This window comes from Podarcis erhardii (assembly GCF_964252035.2).
Source record: "Podarcis erhardii genome assembly, chromosome: 13".
In the NCBI taxonomy this organism is placed as follows: domain Eukaryota; kingdom Metazoa; phylum Chordata; class Lepidosauria; order Squamata; family Lacertidae; genus Podarcis; species Podarcis erhardii.
In genome coordinates, this window is record NC_138502.1 from 31,031,321 (window position 1) to 31,049,005 (window position 17,685).

Consider the following 17,685-nt stretch of genomic DNA (forward strand, 5'->3'; position numbering starts at 1 on the left):
GCACCCACTTGAAGACCACCTTCTTCCAACAAGCCTTTTAAGTAGAGAACTTACCTAGGACTCAGCTATACATCTGCAAATAAATCATTTCAAGTGTGTTGTAAATATACTAATGTGACACTAGATGGCGACAGTGAACTACGCCAAATTCAATGTATTTTTCAAAACTTTTTATTTTTTATTTTTTTTAAGCATTTTCAGATTTTATGTGTTGATTCCACCCCTATCTACATTGGAATTTTTAGATTTTTAACTCTGATTTTTCTTACTGCCTGAAGTGTTGGGCAATCAGCATCGTGGAAACAGCAGTTCAAAATACCTTTTTATTTTATTTTTCCAGGTTCATTCACCAGGTAGGGCTGGAAATGTCCTCTCTGATGCCCAGGCCATGCAGCCAATCCAGAGCTTTGACACACAAACTTTGCTTCAAAATGAGTCCTACACACTGATCTGGACTTTTTAAAAATAGTCACCAGGTTCCTGGATTTTTATTTTTAGGGTTTCCTTGGGGAGAAACTTCAGCTGCTTGGGCCTGCGAGACCTGATTCCCAGTGTTTGCTTTCAGCTATGTGAGGGCTGTTGCAGTCACTACACTGGAAACGTACTCTGCATATGCTCAGAAGCAGTCTAGCTCCACGTATTTCATCCATTGCTTTGCCTAGAAGTGTAGAGCCTTCTGCCGCTAACACAATCGACATTTCAAATCTAGGCTTGCTCCCAAGTTGCATTAGCTTGAATACATCCCTTATTTATATCAGGAATTTTGGAGCAGAGGTAGGGAATATGATGCCAGCAATGGGTAGAGCCAAACCAGAAGTGGCTGAGTTTCTGCCAGAAGAGGACAGGACCTGGGCTAAGGGCATATTTCATGCATTTATTTTCACTTTATTCCCTTCTATTTAAATCATTTTTATTTCTTTATATTATTATTTCATTATAGACTACAGTTGTTGAATAATAATATTCAACAAGTTTACTCTCCCCTTTTCTTCTTTTGCTTTATAATTCATTTATCTTTAATAAATATTATTATTATTAATAATAATAATTACCTGCCCTACAACTTAAGGTCCCAGGGTGGGTTACACCACAAAAACCCGATACCAGGCAGAGGGCCTTCTCGGTAGGGGCACCCACCCTATGGAACGCCCTCCCATCAGATGTTAAGGAGATGAGTAGTTATATACTACTATGTTTTTATATATGCTGGAAGCTGCCCAGTCAGATGGACGGGCTACAAATAATAAATTATTATTATATCAAAAACTGTTTTAAACAACTTGAAATCACAAAAATATGGTAGGTTCTAAAAATAACACATTTTCTAAAAATAACACATTTTTAACAAACAAGGTAGCAAAATGTTCAGGAATGGCCAAGCCTCAGCTAATGTCACAAGCTTCTCATGTTTCCATTCCCCTTTTTCTTATGCTACGCATAATTCAAGAAAATCCCAACAAGATCAACACAAGATTATGCATAAAACGAGATTGGACAGCTTTCAAAATAGATCACCACTGATAATAGAAACTTCTGCCCTTTGTATGGCTAGAATATAGCTTAGAAATGCTTTTAAATAAAAATTAATATTAATGCTGGACTCTGTGCCCTGTGATTTTATGGTGTTGATTTTTAATATTGATTTTTTTTTAATGTTTGTATGTTGCACATGGCTTAAGAGAATATTTTGATAAGTGGCTTAGAAATGCTTTTTAAATAAATTGGGGGGGGGGGATACTGTCCAAAAGGACAACTTTCACTTTACTTGCTCTGCACCCATTTTTGCTTCTTTCTGGTTCTGCCCCCCCCCCGGCATGTGGCCCCCAGAAGTTTCCTCATGAAGGAATGTGGCCCCTGAACCGAAAATGCTCCCATTTCTAGTGGCCTACCTTACTAGACTGTTGTAAGCATTTTGGAGAAAGTGAAGAACTTCCAAATACTTGAAAAATTAAGAGGGCAAGTTTGAACAATCCAAGTGAATTTTCCAACCCCTGCAAAATAAGACAAGAGCACATAAGGGACCATTTAAGTATTTTATTTCAAACCCCGCTCCCCACCCCCTGTCAAACAACCACCCATAGGCAGAAGGGGGGGACCCCAAAAAAACCAAAACAAAAAAAACCAACCCCACAATAGAAATGAGATACAAACAGGAGAGGCAAAGTTCTCTCCCATGGTTGACAAAATTTACCCAATAAAGGAAAGGGGGGGAGGATTCCCCCACCCCAACTTTGGGGCAAAATTATTCAGTACATCCGTTTTCCAGACAGCACCTGCAGCAGTTACAAATGTATCCACATGAAAAACCAAAAACGTGCCTATTGATACAATATATACAGACAAGGCCATTCAAATCCCAGTCCTCAGAACAGTCTAACCCCTCCCAAAAGATGTCTTAAACACACCCAAAGTGCATTTATCTTCATATAGAAGCATCTCCCCCTCCCCGTCCCACACGTTTAAGATTGGCCCACAAGTCTGGTTGGTTTTTGTGTTTTTTTTAAACATTTTGTATAGTTTCGAAAATAAATTACAGCAGCTATTTCAATAAATTAAACACACACACTCACGCACACACACACAGAGCGCAAACTTGGGAGTTTAGCAAAATAGCTAACAAAAAAAAACACACCTTTTCAGTGCAGTCAGGTGAAATCTTACTGAATCAACGTTGCTGGAGGAATACGCAAGGTCTCAAGTTGTACACAAATGCTGGCTTTCCAGTGTTATTACAAAAGCATACACGTTCACTTTTGCGTTTCCCACGAACCTTCTCTGATCAAGCGGGGTTTTTAGCAGGGCTTTTTAGTACCATTTTACCATGGGCAGTGGAAAAACTACAAGAGGCACCCCCCGTTCTGCCCTGCCTTTTTGAACTGTCCCAGCAGCTCGTAACACTAGTAATTTTACGAGCCTAGAGTAATTTTGCGGTCCCTTCAAAAGCGTCTGTTCTTGAAAGGATAGGTGGCTATCCAAATGAGCTCATGGGGCTGTTGCCAAGAAGTGAAATTGACAAGGCCAATTTCTGGGCTAATCCATTTCACCTCTCCGTAAGACTTGTGAAGAGCTTCTAGTTCCGTACAGCTTCCAATGCCGCAAGCTGATCGAGCGATCGATCCAGAATTACAGCCAGCCAAGAGAACTGATTTGAGTTATGCTGTCTCTTCCTGGGCTCGCAAAAGAATATGAGGATTGCCCAAGGTCCAGAAGGCCACCCCTATACACACAACTTATATGATGCACTCAACTTGCAGGCGCTAGGAAGTGCAGGTTAGAAGTTGCATGGGCTGGAACTAGGTGAAGCAGCTGAGACTTCAAAGTTTGGAGGGGGCAGGAATCCACAGCTTTTGTGACACCATCAAGGTCAAAACTAAAGCCATATTTGCAAGAGGGAAAATCTCTACTATGGCCTAGTAGTTGATGGCAGCTGACACACAGCTTTTTTTTGAGGGGGGCGTTTTTGGAAGAAGAAGAAGAAGAAGAAGAAGAAGAAGAAGAAGAAGAAGAAGAAGTAGTAGTTGAAGTTCAACAGTTTTGGTGTCTTCCTAAAAAAAAGCTCAACCCTGGCCTATTGACAGCTGGACTGTGAATGGTGTTTTGAAACCCACCACAGACTTGCGTAGTCTTGGGCAAATCTTTAATCACACCTCAGCTTCCTATCTGACAAATGGGAACAGCGATGTACCTTGCAAGCGGGTCAAGGAGGAACACAACAAAATGCACTTCTATCCAAACACACAGGCCCAAAAGACTTGTATCTAACTAGCCTTGGACTTTCTATGTTCATCTGAGTGCAGAAGGAAAAACTTGCACCACTGACCCAGGGCGAAGGTGGTCGCACGTGCATTATTTCCACAACGCAGAAATCTGTGAAACCCTAAAACTTGAAGAACCAAAGCATCATCATCATCATCATTATTATTATTAATGAAGGCATCTAGACTTGGGTTGTTTGTGGGCCAGAGCAGCACTTATGCAACAGTAAAAAATAATTTAAAAAACAGGGGGAGACAGTAAGAGTGAGTAACATTTTGAATCCATTGCATTTTGGATGTACAGTCCCGTTTGACTTCCAAAATGTTATGAAACCAAAACGCGGCTTCCGATTGGCTGCAGGAAGGTCCTGCAGCCAATCAGAAGCTGTGCTGGACATTCGGCTTCCAAAAACCGTTTGAAAACCGGAACACTCATTTCCAGGTTTGCAGCACTTGGGAGCTGATTTGTTCAGGAGCCAAGGCATTTGAGATCCAAGGTACGAATGTACTGAGAACATACCAGGGATGGATGAATCCTGCCCTCTCCACCTGGCCCTCCAGACTCCCAAGTCTACAGCCTCTCACTAGACCAGCTTCACAGCCCAAGCATTGGACTGGATTGTGTGCTATTGAAGCCTCTTGTTTGTCTGAATAGTGGGTAGAGAGGGGGAGCTTGAGTATGTGTAGAAAACCAGCCTAGTGCACAAAGCTAAAATTGTCATTTTTTGTCTCTGCCCCCCCCCGCCCCCACTGCTGGGATGTGGCCCTCACAGGGTTGCCCAGAAAGGAATGTGGTCCTCTGTTTAAGGTTCCCTCACCGATAAGAAGAAAAAGAAGAAGAAGAAGAGTTTGGATTTGATATCCCGCTTTATCACTACCCTGAGGAGTCTCAAAGCGGCTAACATTCTCCTTTCCCTTCCTCCCCCACAACAAACACTCTGTGAGGTGAGTGGGGCTGAGAGACTTCAGAGAAGTGTGACTGGCCCAAGGTCACCCAGCAGCTGCATGTGGAGGAGCAGAGACGCAAACCTGGTTCCCCAGATTACGAGTCTACCGCTCTTAACCACTATACCACACTGGCTCTCATCCCATGACTAACATCAAAAACCTATGGGCATAGTGTTCTTCCACACAGCCAAAGTAAGCACGGATTGATAAGCCTGCCACCCCCCACTCCAAATTCTAAATTTTATCAAGTGGCATCACTGACCAGAAGGGTGAGAAAAGTACCCACAGTGTACTTCCTAGTTCCACATGCTGGGAGGAAGAAGCTGTAAATTAACTTAAGTAAGGAATATAATGCAGACCTTATAGCAGCCTGCACCAACCTGGTGCCCCCCCCCCCAGACACCCTGGACTACAAGTCCCATCAGCCCCAGCTATCGCTGATGGGAGCTGTAGTCTCAAACATGTGGATGGCACCAGGTTGTCCAAAGGCTGCCTCACACGGAGGCGATACACCAAGAAACTCCCAGGTCCAACCTGAACACAACAAATAAATAAAAATAAATATATTTTTTAAAAGGGGGTGAATGATTCTAAGACAGAGAGCAAAGCCAAAAACACACTCCAGTTTGTTCCGGAGAGTAACAGTTTTTTCAGCCCACGCATACCCCTTCTGCTATTACAAAAGAATGGAAAAATGAGACGCTCCGTCAGAAACACACCAAAGCAACCATTCAGTCAGGAGCACAGACGACAGAAAGCTACAGTGCAGAATTCAATTCTCGCTGCCTGACACTCATCCACGACGACTCACACATTTCCCAAAAATAGAAAACTCATCAAAAGCAGCCCCAACAAGGGAAGAATTTAAACCAAATGGGTGGAGGAGGGGAAGAGAGATTTTAAAAAAGAGAGGTTCCTTTCACAGGAAATCTATTACAGCAGTGGACTAAGATGGACGCAACAGCGGCCAAGGGAAGCGACAGGACTCCCTGCAAGTTATTTACACGTGATTGGCCTTTGCTACTTTTAGCAGTCAGTCAGCAGAGTTCTAGAGGTGTTCCAAGTTCCACAAAATGGCGGGAGGCTCCGAGGAGATAGCAGGCTTCCGGCACTGGGTTACGGTTTGTGCGTGTTTGAACAGGATTTTAAGAAACGTTTCCACCCAGCACCATTGGAGGCGGCAGGTTTGTGAGACCTTTTGGTCTCTTCTTCTTCCTTGAACCAAATATTTTTCAAGGGGGTGGTGGGAAACAAGGCAGGGGAGTGTGGGGAGAGAGAGAGAGAGGAAAAAACTCTCCAAGTCCACCAAAGATCAGGAAGTGTGCCATTTTAATTGAGGAGAGCAGATACGATGAGCTGGGAAACCACGAAAACTTTAGACAGCCTACAATGCAGCCCCAGGCCTTTGCACTATTCTCTAGAGAGGCAGCAACGGCATTCTTTTGCAGACAGGAGCAGAATCTTCAATCTCCTTTTGGTAGTTGAAACTTAATTCCAGCACCTTTTTAAAGTCCTCCTTTGCAGCAACGCACACACACAAGCTCTACAAGCACATTAGAACGAAATGGATTGTCTTTCCAGTGCATCATTCTATATCCAAATGCAAACGCAGGAGGGTCATCTGGTTCATTTATGATCATTCCTGGCATGGAAAGTGTTCAGTAGTTGCACGTCAGCAAGCCTTCTTTTCCCCCAGCCTTGCATTATTTGCTGCCACAAATAATGGCACAACTCCAAAAGCAACATGGCCACATGTATTGCAGCAGAGGGCGAGGTCGTTCTTCTCACCTCTCCCCAGTGTTATCAGGAACAAGTCAAGGGGAAGAGTTCCAGGAACTTATAGCTTTCCCATCTCTTATCGCAGGGCACACCCAACACCTTCATTGGCTCATGTCTACACAAAGTTGTCTCGGCTGCTGTAGGAACTGTGTGTTGCAAGACAACAGACCTCCAGGGAAGGGCACCGGTTCCACCGCTCAATGCATCTTCAGTTCCCTTAGATCGCAAACGTGCAAAGATGGGCGACAGAGAGCCTTCTTTGGGGGCAGAGCAAACATGGATGCCCAGGCAGTCAATCAAGAGCCAGTTGAAGGGCAAAGCAGGAGAACAAGATCCAAGGGCGCGTGTTTGTTTTGGGAGCTCCTGCACAAGAAGTTGCGAGGAACTAAATTTTGGAGCCCACCTCGAAACGCACCAAGTATGAATGGAAAGAAGAGAGGTCCGCTTTCCTTAGAAGCCCCTGGGTTTTTGTTTTTAACAGAGGCGATCTTTCATGGTTCAGCTTTTAGAAGACAATCTACTAGCCATCCTCTAGTTCTTCTTAAGAATATTCCAAAGTCTCAATGACTATGAAACCTCAGTTTGCTATTTCCAGTGTGTAGCATGTAGACTTCCGGAAGTGGAGGCTGGAGCCAAGGTAAAACTCTTTTTTCACAGAATATGGAGCAAGCTTTACAACATAATAATAATAACAATAATAAATTAAGGTATCACAGCTTAAAAAAAAATCACCAAGAAATTATGTCAAGTACCTTTAGCTGGACATGGAAAGAGGATTTATCAAACCCACACAGAAAATGCACCTTTCGGATGTCAAAATCACTTCTGAACAGCTGTGAGCTGGTTTGCTATGATAAATAATTTTTTTAAAAATCCCACTCCTTGCTGGGGTGAACCATTAAGACAACACACAATATTTCTCTGTATTTAGCAAGTTTCCCACTAGGGCTAGAAGATGAGAATATCCGTCTTCCTTGGACGGGAAACCATGGAAAGCTCACTCCAGACGTTCGTTCTCTCCTTCCCGCTCACACAGCGGAGCCTGGGGCTAAGGTGCTTCGAAGATTTCCCTTCCGCACATTAAGAAGATTCAAGGAGGCATTTCCTTTGGGCCAAGTCTGACTTATCCAGCAGGTCATCTTCGGAGTGACAGGTTGTGATGGGCAGCTCTGAGACTGCCTTCAGGTGCCCAGGTTTGCATCTTACTTCCACCTGATATAAGGAAGCTTGGAGCTCCTGTGTTAATAGCGGCGGGAGGGAAAGGGAAAAGGCAGAGAGAGAAAACTAACAGCACTTGCAGTGTGTGTGTGTGTGGGAAGCTTCACAATGCTATCCACATCCCATTTTCATCTGAAGGAAGGCAACAGCGTTCTGGCCCAGCTGGCCAGTCCCAGCCAACACGCCTTAAAATGCCATGGCAATTTTCCGTTGTTTGAGCAGGCTGATTGCTCCTCCATCCCAGCCTTCCTTATGGAGCAGGAAGCCGCAGCTCAGCTCATCATTCGCTGCCCTCCCCAACCCCTCACTCGGCTCCCCTCTGCCTTTGGCCTTACATCCCCAACACAACCGCTTGATACAGCTGGGTATACCTTGGGCTCAGGCCCTGCTTGCAAAAGCAGCTTTCTCCCACAAGTACAATTTGACAGGGAAACACAGGGGTTGGTTTGTTTTCTTGGCTCGCTAAGTCTCAAGAGTCTGCTGCACCTTCAACCCCAGCCCCCAAAGCCCACAAATGCCAGACAGGTCAACAAAATGTAAAAACCGGCTCACTATTTCCCATGCTGGAAGAAAGGGGAGGGAGGGGGAGGGAAGCACCAAAAAATATAAATTTAAGAAGAAAAATATCATGACATTCTCCATGTTTCCAGGAGCTTGTAGTCCAGTTTTCGGCAGATTCCAAAATATCGTTATGGAACCAGATGGGGTCATGGCTCCTGTTTCTCTGCTCACAGCTGTGCTTTCTTTTCAAGCCCTGGGTCCTCTCTGGAGGCCAAGAAACAGCCAGAAAGCAAGCGCCGGGAGTCGTCTCCAACGCGGCTTCCACAGCGACAGGATACTGGTGACCGAATTCCTAATTTGGGATGGGTGAAGAAAGACAGAGGGAACAACATTTAAGTTCAGACCACTAGACAGAGCCAAATGGCATCAGATCCTTCCTTTTGCAAATCCCAAAAACAAAAAGACCAAAGGGCTGGGGGCTGCGTATACTTTGCGCTTCTGTGACCAGGACAGAACTTTGCATTGGTACAAGTGTGGAATCCCAAAGGATTCTATTGCTTTAAAAATGAAGTTTCCAGCTTTTATATTTGTGAAGAAGAGCTTGTAAGCATGACGCCTGCATGACACCGATTCAGGCTTCAGACTTGTGTGGATTTCCTTCCTTACAGCTTTTTAAGGTAGCCTTGGACCGAACAGCCCTTCAAAAACAGAGGGCTGTCCTCTGTGAAGTCCAACCTGGGCAAAAGGCGCCTGTAAGACCGTGAAGCCTAGAGCCTAAAAATTACCTGACTGTGTCAGTGGTGTCAAAATAACCACCAGGAAAAGATGATAAAGGCAACAGAACCAGAAGACAAAACCACTAAGAGGAAAAACTAACTGAAAAAAATACCCCATGAAACAAGTTTTTCTAACGTCTGGCAATAATGCCAGAAGTTTCCAAGGACAATATTTCCCAGTATGAGTGCCCTATCCTCCAAATATCCTTCCATCCCTCAAGACCCCTTTGTTCCATTGGCAAAAGCGATCGATACAGCCAGAGTCCCAAACCACCAGGGGCCCATCGAGTCCCAGACTCCAAGCCTTCATTTCTTTTTAAAGGAAGACCCTTGTTGTACCACAACTCCCATCATCCATGACCACTGGACCTGCTAGCTAGGGATGATGGGAGTTGTAGTCTAACAACAGCAAAGTTTGAGAAATACTGCGTGGTGTGGCCTATGGATGAGAAATAAGATATTGCAGGGGCTCCAGCTCCCCTCATCCTCAGCCAGCACAGCCAATAGGCCAGGGATGCTGGGAGCTGGCAGGCCTGCAGCGTCTGAACGGCCACGGGTTCCTCATCATAGAACTGTCAAGTTGGAAGGGACCCCATAGTCATCTAGGAAGGAGTTGCAGATGAAGAATCCCTGCTCCAACCCTTGTATATACAATAATTTTTTACGTTACCATTGGTGACAGCAGCACGGTGGGAGGGGGGCCCTCGCTACGTTGAAGACTCTGCCTCTTGCTTCTGTTTGGAAACAAGCTGAGCTTCCTTCAGGGAGAGATACACTTCCTCCTGGGGGTCGTAGTAGTAGAATTTGCGGATGTACGAGATCAGAGGCCTACGGGAACAGAGAGCCGAGGGACACTCGGGAGATCTTGCGGGTTGTGGAGTGGAAGTGAATCACCTCCCTCTTACTTAAAAATAAAGACTTGAAAATGGCTGCAAATCAATATTGGGCTTATCTCTGCAAACACAACATCAATCTTCAATGGGGAGGAGTTTGGAACCCACTGACTGGGGCTACCCTATGCACCCTCGCTCCAAGAGGATTATCACGATGACGGAAAAAAGAGGGAAGGCACAGTAAGATAGAGGCTGGGGAATCTTTTTCAGGCCAAGGGCTGCATGGCCTCAAAAATAAATCTGCCAGGGGCCACATTTCAGTAGGGGAGGGCAGGACTACAGGCAAAAGTGAGCAGAGGGATGGGTGCAACTCTTCCCTTTCTAGGCAATGTTTCACCTGCAGGAGAGTCAACTGCAGAGGATTTCAAGAACAAACACCCTCTCCTCTTCATCATCCAGGCAAGCAGAGGATATCGTTCAGGGGACACATTCCAGCTAGGAATAGGGGATGGAGGAGGGTTGGGGTGACCTGGGAAGAACCCCAGAGAGGGCAGAAGGGCCAAATTTGGCTCTTGTGCTCAAGGTTTCCCACCACTGCACTAAGAGAAGGACCGACATATACAAGAAGAGACTTAAAACTGTGTTCCACTGCAGATGAGCCCCAGATCTAATTATGTTAAAACTCCTGTTGGAATTCAGCCATCCTAAGGCCTCTGCACCCTGTCCCCAACTTCTTGGTTCCTTGCTCTCCCTCTCTCACTCACTCTCGGCCTCTCCCAGGAAAAAGTTAACAGCTCCAGGGCCAGAACCAGCTTCCTTCCTCACGCCACCCCAGCCCAACACGCTTCCCTCTGTAACCAACACATAGGAAGTTCTTAAACATTTTGCTAACACCACTAGGCAGTTCAGCCTGTAAGTGCAGGAAAGAGAGTATCACAGACAACCCCCTCTACCAGGCAATTTACAGCACAACAAAAAATGCAGAGCAACTACTTGTTTGTGGAATCCCCAGATGTTTCCCCTCAAGCAAGTTGTTTGCTCCAGGCAACATCCCATTATCCCAGAGTGCAACAGCAGCAGACATTGCGGGTGCTTGGAAAAGGCTGGTCCTTCTCCCTCCATCCCTGCCACCCTTTGATTTGGCGTGCTTGTCTGGAATGCCATTGCTCAAGGTCTGGTTGCCACCACTGGATTACTCCACTACATCTGACGGCATGTAGTTTTTGTGTTTGTGTGAACCAGCTCCACCACCCCCCTCAAAAAAAAAAATCACATTTGAGTGATGTGGGATGATACATTTTTATTTTTTTAATCTCTAGCATAGGATCTGTGATACTCTAGAGGAGGGTTTCCCAAAAGTTGGGTCTCTAGCTGTTGTTGGACTACAACTCCCATCATCCCTAGCCAGCGGTCAGGGATGATGGGAATTGTAGTCCAAAATAAAAATAAAAAATCTAGAGACCCAAGTTTGGGAATCCCTGCTCTATAGTCACACAGGAAACTCCCTGCTTGATGCTGCAGTCACCAGGTAAGCAATGTGCTATGTGTCAACCTAACCCTACGTGACACAAACACCCAAGGAAGGGAAGGGGCACCTATGTCTCTCCCCAGATATTGTCAGGCTAAAGACTTCACCATCCCTGATACCACTGGCTGTGCAGAAAGAGGGTCCAAAAGTTATCCCATTCTCAAGTTTCTTCTACTGTATATAGCAAGGGAGGGGCATTTTAATCACATGCTGTGTTGCATCACCACCTCTAGGAGAGTATAAGCCAGTGGCTTCCAAATCTCCCCCGCCCCCCACAACCACTCAAAAATTGTTGAAGGTCCTGGTGGACCACTTGAAAATTTTCCTGCCCCTGGTAGCCAATGTACTGTGCCATGCTAGGTGCTGTTTACAGATAGGTAGCCGTGTTGGTCTGCCATAGTCAAAACAAAATAAAAAAATTCCTTCCAGTAGCACCTTAAAGACCAACTACCGTATTTTTCCTTCTATAACACGCAGATTTTTTCTTCTAAAAAGGAAGGGGAAATGTCTGTGCGTGTTATTGAGCGAATGTGTGGTCCCTGGAGCCAAATGGTGCGAGGGGAGGCAAAAAAAAGCAGGCAAAAATCAAATTGCGCGTCTCGGACAAGGGAACCCTGAAAAGAGGAAGCGGCTGTTTTCCTGCATTCTGCCTCAGGGTCTTACTGCCCACCCACCTCTGTTTCCTTGCTGTGTTTGCTCAAACGGAACAAAGAGCAGGGAAAGCCCCTCCCCTCCAGGCAAGCAGAGGGGAAAACATGCAGAAGGGAGGGAGAGAGAGAGCGCAAGCGTGAGCTGGCTGGCTTGGGTGGGTAGGTGAGGGAAAACTTTTGCCTTCCTTTCCTCCCTCCCGTTATACCCCTCTCCTGCATTCTTAGCCAGCTGCTTCTCTGCACACCCCTCTCCTGCTCCTTGTCCGTTCTGTGTTTTTCCTTCCCTCCCCACTTAAAATGTGGTTAAAAAGCATGGATCCACATGGATCCTCAGGATCTTTGCATTGGGTCACCCCAAATTCACCATAAGATCACATAGCATGTCCATGGCTACAGCCTGCCCCCCCAAAATCACACACCCACTGTTGCCTGGGGCTGCAATGGTGCAAAAACGTGGTTAAAAAGCATGGATCTACATGGATCCTCAGGATCTTTGCATTAGGTCACCCCAAATTCACCATCAGATCACATAGCATGTCCATGGCTACAGCCTGCCCCCCCAAAATCACACCATCAGATCACATGTCTGTGGCCACAGCATGAAGATCACATGTCTGTGGCCACAGCATGAAGCACAAAAATGATACAGCCACTGTTTCATTCAGAATGTTTTTTTCCCTTGTTTTCCTCCTCTAAAAACGATGTGCGTGTTATGGTCAGGTGCGTGTTATAGAGCGAAAAATACGGTAAGTTAGTTCTTGGTATGAGCTTTCGTGTGCATGCACACTTCTTCAGATACACTGGAATGCTAGGTGCTGCAAGACATGTATTTTTCATTGCTACTTTTAGCTCTTGCATATTGCGTTCCAGTTTCAATTCCATAGAAGCAATAAAAATGCAACTGAACTAGGACTATTTATTGCAATGGATGTACCATGCCCAACCAGAGATACCCATGGGCTGCCTAAATGAAGGTGAGGGGTCACTGGGGTTCCCACAGAACAGAGTTTGGGAATCCCTGCTATAAGTTATTAGAGGCTCACACAGGTCAACTCCCTCCTCCCGCCCAACTTTCTGTAGGTCACAGTTGTTTTTAGAAGTTTTCCTTTAAAAAAACAAAACAAAAACACCTTAATTTTACAAACCTAGATACCTCTTCATATCTCAGAAGTCCCCTGAGCATGCAGTAAAAAACTCAAAAGCCTTATCTTTAGATGACCCCATTCAGTTTCCAAACTGATATGCACACAACCTCTTGGCTTTGCTGTTAGACGGAACAATGATGAAGAAGATGCAGCAGCTAGATTTCTGCACCTCGGGTCTTCCTTAAAATGGAGTTGGAAATAAACACAAAACAAAGCACAGAACGGAACCTTACTTGGGGAGCGGTAGTTCTGGAATGTGATCGATGCGGACCAGCTGCCTTATCCGGAAGCGGCAAAGGTGCTGTAGCGATTTAACGTTGCTAAACCTAGAGACGGGATAGAGGAGCTGGACAGGGGTCGGAGGGAGACCTGCAAGTTAAAAGTAAGTAAATAAATACATTGGGAGTGGGAGAGAACTTCTCAGGAAATATCTCTGCAGCTATCTCAGAAACATCTGAGAAAGATATTTGTTAGGAGCATGAGACCAAGTGAGTGCTGGAAGCCTCCCCAGTCACTGCCTGTATTGTACACTTGTTGGAAGCCTCTCTAGCCACTGCCTGTATTGGACACTTGCTGGAAGCCTCTCCAGCCACTGCCTGTATTGGACACTTGATGGAAACCTCTCCAGCCATTGCCTGTATTGGGACACTTGATGGAAGCTTCTCCAGCCATTGCCTGTATTGGAAACTTGCTGGAAGCTTCTCCAGCCATTGCCTGAGCCCCCTCTCTCCTTCTAGTAAAAGACTTGGCCCTACACATCTGCTATGTGTTAGGAGTGTAGTGGATCTCACAATCAGAAGCATCTAAATGTTTCACACGCACGTTTAAATACATACCTGGAACCCTGGATCGCAAGAAATAAAGGAACTTCCCATTTTTGGAGTGCATGATGGCACGCTTGATGAACTCCACCACGGACTGGCAGCGGTCTTCAAACTTGGGGTGGCACCAAAGGCTGAAGGTCCCTGCCAATGAAGGAACATTAAGGGGCATGTTGGACAGAAAAGCAGAAGGTGGAAGAGCATCCATTTGGCATGTGCATGTGTGTCCCCCAGACTCTACAAAATAATGGCAATCTGCACAAGTGAGTGGATAGAATGCTGGAACTGAGAGATCAGGCTTAAGAGTGCAACCTATATCACAGATGCTCCCTTGGGCAGATTCCTCTCTGTGTGAACTTGACCTTCTCTGCAAGGTGAGTAGGATGCCACCCGAGGTTAATGCCCTTGCCCTGCCCTCAAGGCTCACCTCTGTAATGCTCCATTCTGGTGTGGTGGGTTATACCCTGTGATCGAAAACTGAGGCTCAGGATGTACCGAGGATCAGAGCTGTCACGAACCAAGAAGGACCCGTCAGGTTTCCCTTTCAACTTCATTTCAGCATCTTCCCAATTCATTGGTCCCCAGTACCAACCACACTGTTGGTTTTTTAAAAAAAGAAGAAGAAGGGACATTTTTATTTCAAGGTACATTCTTATCTCGAGTCAAATACGCTTCGAGTTGAGCACGTTCGAGTTGTGCTCCGCAGCAACCCGGAAGTAACGAAGCATGTTACTTCTGGGTTTCGCCGCTTGCGCATGCGCAGACGCTCAAAATAACATCACGCGCATGCGCAGAAGCGGCGAAAAGCGACACATGCGTGCGCAGACGTGCTGTCGCTAGATACGTTTACCTCTAGATGCGAACAGGGCTCCGGAACGGATCCCATTCGTATCTAGAGGTAGCACTGTAACCAGTTAGGTTTTTTTCAAGCCTTTTGTAGCTTACTGTCACAGCATAATGATTTGTGCTTGTAACACAGTCTAAGTGATGTTCCACACAACTGGATTTCCTCATCCTTTCCCTGTGCTGTTCCCCTGCCCCCAAAATCTACTCCAGAAGGCATCTCCACCCTCTGGAGCAGATTTTGATGATCAGGGAACTGCAAGAGAGAAGAAAGATGGCGGGGAAAGTCGGCTGCACAAACAGAAGTCTGTAGAATGAGCAGAACAGCACTTTTATGTACAACCCAATGTGTTTTGTTTTTGGAATCGTGGGATAAATGGGAATCGATCTGATTAAACAGCAAACTTTTACAAGCATGTGGCTGTACATTCCAGCTCCAGCACCTACTCTCTGGCTTAGCATAAGGAAAGCAGGGTTGAACTAATTTACGCTAAGCAAAAGATTACTTAAATCATCCAGGCATAACGCAAGTAGGCAGTTCCCTGTAAAGTCATTAGAGGAATTTCACTGGCACAGAACCAGAGAAGCATGAGTCACTTATTTTCCCTTACGTTATTACAAAATAAGACACACCGGACTGCAAAATAGCAGTGTACGCATGCAGGGCCGGCCCAGCCATGAGGCAAGGTGAGTGACAATCTCAGGCGGCAGGATTCACAGGAGCAGCAGATACCGCTCTCGATCTTTCTTGCCTCACTTGTTCCTGATGTAGGTCTTCCCTGGCCCTTTCTTCCTTGGCAGGGACCAGGGGAGCCATTTTGGGGTCCCGCCTCAGGTGGCAAAATGTATTGGGCCAGACTTGCATGCACAGGCCTGTTCCAAACCAGCTTTAACCATCTGCAAAATACAGGGTCAGCAAAACCATAGGTTCTGTACAAGCTCTGGCAATCCACTCTTTACCACACACAGAGGCATTTTACTTTTAGCTCCTGTGCTCACGATGGAAGCCAAGCATCATCACAACGGAACCATCATAAGAACCTCTGCTGAACTTTCAAAAAATATATTTTCAGCCTTTCTTTTTCCATTTCTTTTTTAAAAAAAAAAAAATTATGCTTTCCAAATTTATACATTTCGCTAATTTTACAATCATTTTAACTTTTCAAAACTTCGACTTCCTTCCCCCTCTTCCTGCGGTTCCTTAAATTTAATTTTAATATCTTCTGCATATCCAAATTAACTTTGTTTGCTCATCTATTCATCTACTTTAAATATATAACTCTTATAAAACTGCAGGTCATTACAACAATCCTGCCAATATTCTTATCTGTTTACAATTCATCTGTAAATATTCAATAAACCAATTCCATTCTTTTATAAAAAGCTTGGTTATCTTGATTCCTTATTCTTCCAGTAAGTTTTGCCATTTCTGCATATTCCATAAGTTTTTGTATCCATTCTTCCTTTGCTGGGACTTCTGCTTCTTTCCATTTTGGGGGCGAGTAACATTCTTGCCGCTGTAGTAGCATACATGAATAAGTTTCTATACAGTTTAGGTAGTTCTGTTCCTATAATTACCAAAATAAAACCTTCTGTTTTTTTTTTTTTTCCAAACAAAATCCTTTTCAATTCATTATGTATCATTTCACAATAAGCTTTAACCTTACTAGAAGACCACCACATATGCTAAAGAAAACCTTCTTTCTCTTCACATTTCCAACACTTATTTGGTTTAGGTCAGCCTTACTTTTTCTAGCTCCCGCAAACTAGCTGCAAAACTGCTCGAGTCAGGCCGGTAGAGAGGGCACTGGAGGTGCTGTGCAGGTTGGCTGTGTACTGCTTCTGGTGCTCTGATCGGGATGATCCGGGGAAACGCATCTGAAAGGGGAGAGGATAGGGTTAAGACATGCCGCCACCCAAGGAATTAAAAAGCCAAGAAAGCTGGTGGCAGCTGCCCATGGCAGCAAAATTCTACGCCGGTCCTGAACAGGACATTACCGCCCCGCTCCCAACACACAATGAAGAGAAATTACTGAAAGTATAGACCAGGCATAGGTAAACTCGGCCCTCCAGATGTTTTGGGACTACAATTCCCATCATCCCTGACCATCGGTCCTGTTAGCCAGGGATGATGGGAGTTGTAGTCCCAAAACATCTGGAGGGCCGAGTTTACCTATGCCTGGTATAGACCCTGCACCACAAGCAGTGGCAGCCTTCCAGATGTTGTTGGACTATTACTCCCATCATCCCTGACCACTGACGTTTGCTGGGGATGATGGGAGTTGAAGCCCAACAACATCTGGAGGGCCACAGGTTCCCTATCTCTGGCCTACAGCTGCCAAGAAACTGTTCAAAATCCTAATATACTCTCTGAAATGTAATTAGAAGTTATACACACACACACACACACACACACACACACCACAGCAATATAAGAACTGGATGAAAACATCAATCAAGAAAACCGCTTGGTTAAATTATATAAATTTGGAATTAATTTGATATTAAGTGGTATTTGTACACAGTGGTACCTCTGGTTATGAACTTAATTCGTTCCGGAGGTCCGTTCTTAACCTGAGGTACTACTTTAGCTAATGGGGCTTCCTGCTGCCGCCACACCGTCAGTGCACAATTTCTGTTCTCATCCTGAGGTAAAGTTCTTAACCTGAGGTACTACTTCTGGGTTAGCAGAGTCTGTAACCCGAAGTGTTTGTAACGCGAGGTGTTTGTAACCCGAGGTACCACTGTAATTGGCAAAATTGTACTAATCCTGGGTAAACATTGGAAAACTAATAAAAATTTATTTATTAAAAAAACACCCTAATACAGTATAATCTAAGCCTCCTACAGTAAGCTTCACTCCCTATATCAGACCATATATCCACAAA

At 45.2% G+C, this 17,685-nt stretch overlaps 1 protein-coding gene across 2 annotated transcripts in view; it reads right to left on the minus strand.

Annotated features, from left to right (window-relative positions):
• Positions 1 to 2,019: 2,019 nt before the first annotated feature.
• SOCS7 (suppressor of cytokine signaling 7) overlaps positions 2,020 to 17,685 on the minus strand; it is a 32,828-nt gene continuing 17,162 nt past the window's right edge. For both annotated transcript variants that reach the window (XM_081837213.1, XM_081837214.1), the window contains 6 exons: positions 16,545 to 16,675; positions 14,382 to 14,550; positions 13,970 to 14,098; positions 13,367 to 13,502; positions 9,648 to 9,805; positions 2,020 to 8,553 (listed from right to left, as the gene is read on the minus strand). In XM_081837213.1, coding sequence (XP_081693339.1) covers positions 9,685 to 9,805; positions 13,367 to 13,502; positions 13,970 to 14,098; positions 14,382 to 14,550; positions 16,545 to 16,675 — 686 coding nt within the window. In that variant the 3' untranslated portion in view covers positions 2,020 to 8,553; positions 9,648 to 9,684. The remainder of the gene's footprint in view (positions 8,554 to 9,647; positions 9,806 to 13,366; positions 13,503 to 13,969; positions 14,099 to 14,381; positions 14,551 to 16,544; positions 16,676 to 17,685) is intronic.